The sequence below is a fragment of the Solanum pennellii genome, chromosome 8, assembly GCF_001406875.1.
Source record: "Solanum pennellii chromosome 8, SPENNV200".
Taxonomy (NCBI): domain Eukaryota; kingdom Viridiplantae; phylum Streptophyta; class Magnoliopsida; order Solanales; family Solanaceae; genus Solanum; species Solanum pennellii.
In genome coordinates this window covers 198,864-205,881 of record NC_028644.1, presented here as the reverse complement: position 1 = coordinate 205,881, position 7,018 = coordinate 198,864, and the positions used below count along the sequence as shown (strand labels likewise).

The following is a 7,018-nucleotide window of genomic DNA, read 5'->3' as shown; positions in this document are numbered from 1 at the left end:
GGGGGGGGGGGGTAATTCTTCTTTCTCTTTCTTTCGTTTGTCCGAATAATATAGGTCACGAGTCTGAGTTGTGAAAATAATTGCGAATATTTTTAGTATTTGAGTAAATTGTTAGTACCACATCCTTTAGATTGCGACTTCTCCTCAAACTCTACATGAATAAGAGATGTTTTTTGCATCATATTGTTATTTGTTTCTTTCATTAGTCCAAATACAGGTCATGAACCTGAATCGTGGAAGTAATTACTAATATTTATATTAGAGTAAACTATTAACATCATATCTCTTAGACTATAGAATTCTTTTTTAAACTCTATATAAATACGAGATGCTTTGTACATAAGAGTGGTATTTGTTCAATCAAGTTTCTTTTGGAGTCTTCTTGGAATTTCAATAGCATGTGTTTTGTCCAATGCTAAGTTCTCTAGAGTGAGTAAAATTATCTTTTTGGAGTCTTCACAAAAGGCTATTGTTTCTTTAGTACTATACTTTGGACAATAGTAGCATATATTATCATAAAGGATATAAATTCCCACAAATTTCAAATTCCAATGCTTCTTTTTTTTTCTTTACTTCTTTTTTTTGGTTTATCTCAAAAAATGAGAACTTCTTTTTTCTACTTAGTAGATCTGATGGTTCTGCAAGCCTATTATAAAATGCAGCTTTTTCCCATAGGAGAATGAACCATATATTAATTCATGTAGTAGCATAGTATTTGTAGTAAAAGAAAGAGGAAGAGAGAGAGAAATAGGACTCATTTCTTAATGATTCATCAATAATGACACTGCAAAAGTATAAAGACTCCTTTGGTTTGAGGGATACAATAATAATATAACAATAAATTCGTTTTAATTTCATAAGTATAGTCTGAAAAGAATAATTTGTTTGTATACTTTATATCTATCTTCTGAAGATAGAGAAATCATTTTTGATAGATCCTAAACTCAAATAAACATTTCGAAAAGGATTTGGAAAAGAAATAGGATAATGAAGAAGTTTTGCAGGAAATAGTAAAAAAAAGAACAATAACAATAACAAAATATTACGATAACCAAGCAAAGAAAACAACGACTAACAATAAACGAGTAACAATAATTTGAAGAGTAGAAAGGAGGGGGGAGGGGGTTGTTGCTCTACAAATGATTTTATACAACTTCCAAAAAAAGGATTTAGAGGGTAATTTTGTCAATTATCTACTAATAATTAGCACTATTAATTAATTGATTTCCTTAATGAATTTATTTAAAAAGAAAAACTTAAAATAATAGACCAAAGAGAGTAAGATTATTGAGTGTATATATTTTTCTTCATCATATTAATACAAGTATTTTGTAGCCATATACTTAGACTATAGTCGTATACCATCAAAATTTTCATTAAAGGAATTCAAACATTTATATAAATAGGCCAGATCATGCTTATGTGGTTACATTTTAAATATTATAGCTTATATTTAAATGATAAAAAAATCCTTGCAGATGTATCGAACGGTAAAAACAACTGATAAATCAGCAGCAGGAGCAGCTTCTTCAGGTAAAAGAAACAGTGTATGAATGATTGTTCATTATTACAAGGTATTTTTAAGAGTAAATTAAATAACAAAAGTATACAATATGCTTTAAAATATTTTTTGTTATAAAGAAAAATTGATTTTTTTTTTTTACCTTGTAAACATGTTTAGGACAATCAGAGGTGTTTGATAATGTATCATCTGGGGATAATTCTGATGATTTAGTACTTGAAATTAAAAATTCAAACAAGTCTGAATTATCAGTTCAACAAGGCAGACAAAATATGTTTAATCAAGAGAGAGATTATGGTGGACTTTGGAGTAACTCTTCAAGGTAAACATTTTTATATATATATATATGCAACTCAATTTATGCCTGATTTAATCCATAGAACTAATTAATGGGAGAATTTAATTATTAGTTTTCGAGAAGTCAAAAGTGTTTATTTTAAAAAGTTAATGTATTTGGTCCAACTTGAAGTATTCTTAGTTGTATTGATGGTGTAAAAAATTGATCGAAATTTTTTTGATAAAGTACATTTTATCAAAAAAATTTAAATAAATTTCTGACTCTGTCAATTTGATGGGATAAAATATTTGAAACTAGATCCCTTACTAGGAAACTTAGTGTCAAAGCTAATAAGAAGATGGCCCCAATATACATATATTTAATTTGGTGCAAAAAGTTGGGATAGTAATATCATAATAAGAAGATGGAAAGACAAGGAAAAGATAAAAAAGAAGCATGAGTACTATAAAAATAATATGTGACATAGTACTATAAAAGATTGGCTTTCTGTTTTCTTAGTTTCACTTTTTTTTTTTCTTCTGCATGCATGGCCTCCACTGATGATAGAAAAATATTCCATCTTTATTTGTGATAATGTAGCAGGGAAAGTTGGCAGATGCATGGCAAACTAGGAGATTATCCAGGAAATTTACCTTCTTTAGAGGTATTATAATATTATACTATTCTAAATTATTACAAAGTTTCAATGTCCATTCACCATTACGTCCTTCGAGTCGAGGGTCCATCATAAATAATCATTTTATCTTCATAAGGTAGGAACAGGTTCGTGTTTAGTAGATTTCACTTGTGAGATTATACTGCATATATGTTATGCTTTACTTAAGTCGGGGTCCATTAGAAACAGTCTTTCCGCTGATATAAGATAAGCATATAAGATTATGTACACTCCATCTTTTTCAAACAATACGCTTATGAAATTACACTGATTATATTGTTATAGATGCTACTTCATGCTTATGCAATATAATGTGGATATTTTGCTTATGTTCAGAACATTACTTTTAATTAGTTCCAATTTATGCAACTTGATTCACAATATATATGAGCTAGGGGTAATGTAAATTCGAAAAGTGCTAAGCTATGAAATTGTTGATAGCTATAGCTTGTTGCCTTGACTATAAACTAAATTTTTGATAATCAATCCTTAATTTAATCTGATTAGCAATGAATTTTACCGTTTAACCACAGAATTAAGTCTTTATGTAACAATTTAAGTATAATATGTATGCTTTTAATTAGAGGCGGAGCTAAGTAGGGTAAAAGGATTTAAAAATTGAGGTTACATGGCATATATATGATTAAAATTATTTATAATATAAATATATAGCAAATGTCAAATCTTCTTTAATGTCTTTGTATATTTACTTTTTCATATTTTAAGCCTTCTTCGTGAAAATTCTGGCGGTACATACACACAACATCAGTATATATTCCTCAATCTGTCCTTTTGATTCCTTAACTTAGCTTTATTTACACACACTTTTCTTATTTTCTACTGAATTATTATTCTTCCTTGGTAATTATTATTATTATTTTGTTTTTGGAAAAACAGAAAAACATGGAAGCAAAATGCACAAGCTATGAAGGAATATCAACAGAAGTGAGTTCATCAAGCATAACACAAGCAAGTCCAAAGAAGCCTAATTTGGAATTCACTTTAGGAATTCCTAATATTTCATAGTAATAAATAAAAAAAGATATATTAAAGTTTTTGCATGGAACAAAAAGTTGTACTCATTTTGAAATCATTAGTTAAAAGAAAAAAGAAAAAAAAAGGAAAAAAGTGATGGAAAAAAAAAGACAAGAAGACAAGATAAAAGCAAGAAAAAAAAAGAGAAAGGGAGGGGAAAAAGTGCATTTTCCTTTTACCATTTATATAATATTCTTGTGTTGATTTCAATATCAAATATTACATTATTAAATTGTTCTTTTTGTTTGTTTGTTTTTTTCCATCAAAATTGGGAGAGAACTTGATTTTAGATTTTCTTAGGAGAAATATTAGTCAGTACTCACTATATATAAGAGAATTTTGTTATCCATTTCTTAATTTGCTACTCTTGTAAAAATAGTACCTAGAGAAAAAAATTATATTTCCCTTGGTAATTCTATGAGGCATTTATATTTAACAAAAAATAATATACTACCAATTTTATATGTTTGTCTTCTAACTTTTTTTCTTGATAAACAGTCTTAGAAATTGTTTGTGTACATCTTATTTTTTTTTATAAAAACATTACTTATGAAGTTACACTAAATATATTATAGTTGTATTTTAAAATTTTTGTAACTCTTAAAGATAAATACTTAAGGTCTTGATCGTTAGAATTAATAATTAGAGTTTAATAATTATAAGTGTTTAAGTTTTATGAGCTTATAAAGAAAAAAAATAAGAATTTATGAGGAGATTTTATAGATAAACAAAAAATTCACCGTTAATAATATTTAGAAATATTTCAGCAAAGACACATTCTCAAACGAACATTGGAGCAGGTAAATCCCTTATTTTGCTTAAATTTTTTGTGGACGTTCCTTAAGATGTTAGCTACGAAGTCAATTGCCTCGACGATCAAAACAGCCCATTTTAAAGGTCAAACAAGCCCTGAAGCATGTAAACCCCCTGTTTTATCGATTTTCTTGTGCTATAGTTCACCATCTTTTTTGGTGATTCGGAATTCTGTCGTCATTATTGTCCAATTTTTTCGTGGACGTCCGTTAAGACGTTAGTTATGGAGCAAGTTGGCCTTGATGGACAAAATGACTCATTTTCAAGGTCAAACGAGCCCTGGAGCATGTAAATCCCCCATTTTATCGATTTTTGTGTACTATAGTCCAGAGATTTTTGGTGATTCAGAATTTCAATATCATTTTAGACAATTTTTTTATGGACATCCGTTAGACGTTAGATATGAAATCAGTTAGCCCTAACGTCCAAAACGGCTCATTTTCAAGGTCAAACATGCCCCGGAGCAGGTAAAACTCCCATTTTGCTGCTTTTTCGTGTACTATAGTCCATTGATTTTTGGTGATCAAAAATTTTGACATTATTTTGGTCCAAATTTTTCGTGAACGTCCGTTAAGACGTTAGCTATGCAGCCAGTTGGCTCTGATGGCCAAAATGACCCATTTTCAAGGTTAAACGAGCACTGGAGCAGGTAAACCCCCAATTTTGCTGATTTTTCTGTACTATAGTCCATGAATTTTTGGTGATTCAGAATTTTGATGTTATTTTTGTCCAAATTTTTTGTGGACGTCCGTTTAGATGTTATCTATGGAGCTAGTAGGCCCTGCGGCCAATACGGCCCATTTTCAAGGTCAAACGAGCCTCGAATCAGGTAAGCCCCCATTTTATTTATTTTCGTGTGCTATAGTTCACCATATTTTTTGTGATCTAGAATTCCGTCGTCATTTTTGCCCACATTTTTCCTCGACGTCTGTTAAGACGTTACTTATGGAGTCAGTTGACCCTGATGAACAAAATGACTCATTTTCAAGGTCAAATGATCCCCAGAGCAGGTGAACCCCCCATTTTGCTAATTTTTCATGTACTAGTCCATGGATTTTTGGTGATCTAAAATTTCAACGTTATTTTTGCTCAAATTTTTCGTGGACGTTGGTTAAGACGTTAGTTATGGAGCTAGTTTGCTCTGACGGCCAAAACGACCCATTTTTTAAGGTCAAACAAGCCCTGGACCAGGTAAACTCCCCATTTTGCCGATTTTCGTGTTTATAGCTTGCTTATCATCTTTTTTGGATTCAAAATCTGTTGTCATTTCGCTCAAAATTTTCGTAAACGTCCGTTAAGACGTTAGCTATAATATCTCTTTCTTAAACGTAAACTATATCACTAATTAATACTCTACTAAGTTGAGCAGTTAGAAAAAATTGATAATGAAATATATGTATTTCTTGTTGACTAAAATATTCTAAAAATATTTTTCAGATTAACTTATTTTCCTATGATATAATGAAAACGATTTATCTAGATAAATTAAGAAAAAATATTTTCAAAACTTTTTTAATATGATCATTTCAAAATAAATATTTAAATTTCGACTCTAGTCGAAAATTAACTCCTAAACTTGACTCTCGATCATTATTTGAGATTCAAATCCTAATCCTAACTACAAACCTCAACCTGAACCCAACCCGATCCAATCCGACCCAAATTTGTTGTTGGAGGAGAAATGCCTAATGCATCCTAGGCATTTGGCAAAATGCTTTACACTTCCCCAACAAATATATTGGAGTACAAAAGATTAGAGGAATTATTGGTAAAGGAGCTAAAAGAATGTAAACTATAGGGAAAAAAAATTACAAGAAGAAAAAGACAAAGAAAAGAATAAAAGGATGTTATATATAGTAGTCTTTTTTATGCTCATTAAGTGAGTAAATCTTTTTCTTTATCAAAATCTTGTTCCCCTTTTTTAATATAAATAATTGTACTTTAATTTTCACAAATGACTTTCCAAAATATTCTCACACTTTTTCTTGAAAAATCCTTCAATTTTCATATATTACTTGTCCTAAACAAACAATGTAAGTTTCAAAATTGTGAAAAATTAAATTGCTTGAATTTTCCTAATATCGCTTTCTTTTTTTTCACTTGAATTTGAAAAAACATTATTATTGTATATTAATTTGAATTTGTGATAAACTTTATATTCTACATCCACTTCTAAATTTATTAATAAATGGTAAAAAAAAAATGCTTTAAAACTTTCATCTATGGAAAGGCAAAAGTGAAACAATGTGCGTGTAGATTATAATTCACTTTAATTATTATTTCCTTTATATCTATAGTAAAAAGTAAATGTAGGGTTTACAATATAAGGAATATGAAATAATAAATCTTCTTTTTATTCCATTTGTTTGTAGTATTGCAAAAAAAGCTTTAGATATATACCCCACTTAAAGCAACCTTGACCTTAAGAAGAAAAGTTATTAATGATTGATTATAACTCAATTATTGAAAGATCTTTTATTTTTATAGTTTTCTATAATCTTAATTATTGATTGTACGTTTAGAGTGTTGTATATATAATGGAAACATGATTTTGGGCGCTCAATATGTATAGAGAGTTGCATGTTAACAATTATTGCATGTTAACGATATTGCATCCTAGGCATTGTTTTGGGATGTAACATTTATCAGTTAATCATACTTAAATGATATATATATATATATATATATATATATA

At 29.0% G+C, this 7,018-nt stretch overlaps 1 protein-coding gene across 2 annotated transcripts in view; it reads left to right on the top strand.

Moving 5' to 3' along the window:
• The window catches only part of LOC107027156 (probable transcription factor KAN2), a 5,420-nt gene extending 1,561 nt beyond the window's left edge, over positions 1-3,859 (top strand). The window contains exons 3-6 of one of the 2 annotated variants that reach the window (XM_015228336.2): positions 1,479-1,533; positions 1,682-1,844; positions 2,403-2,463; positions 3,373-3,859. In XM_015228336.2, coding sequence (XP_015083822.1) covers positions 1,479-1,533; positions 1,682-1,844; positions 2,403-2,463; positions 3,373-3,501 — 408 coding nt within the window. In that variant the 3' untranslated portion in view covers positions 3,502-3,859. Of the gene's footprint in view, positions 1-1,478; positions 1,534-1,681; positions 1,845-2,399; positions 2,464-3,372 lie in introns of both variants that reach the window. The other variant, XM_015228334.2, reaches the window with a different exon arrangement.
• The last annotated feature ends 3,159 nt before the right edge of the window (positions 3,860-7,018 follow it).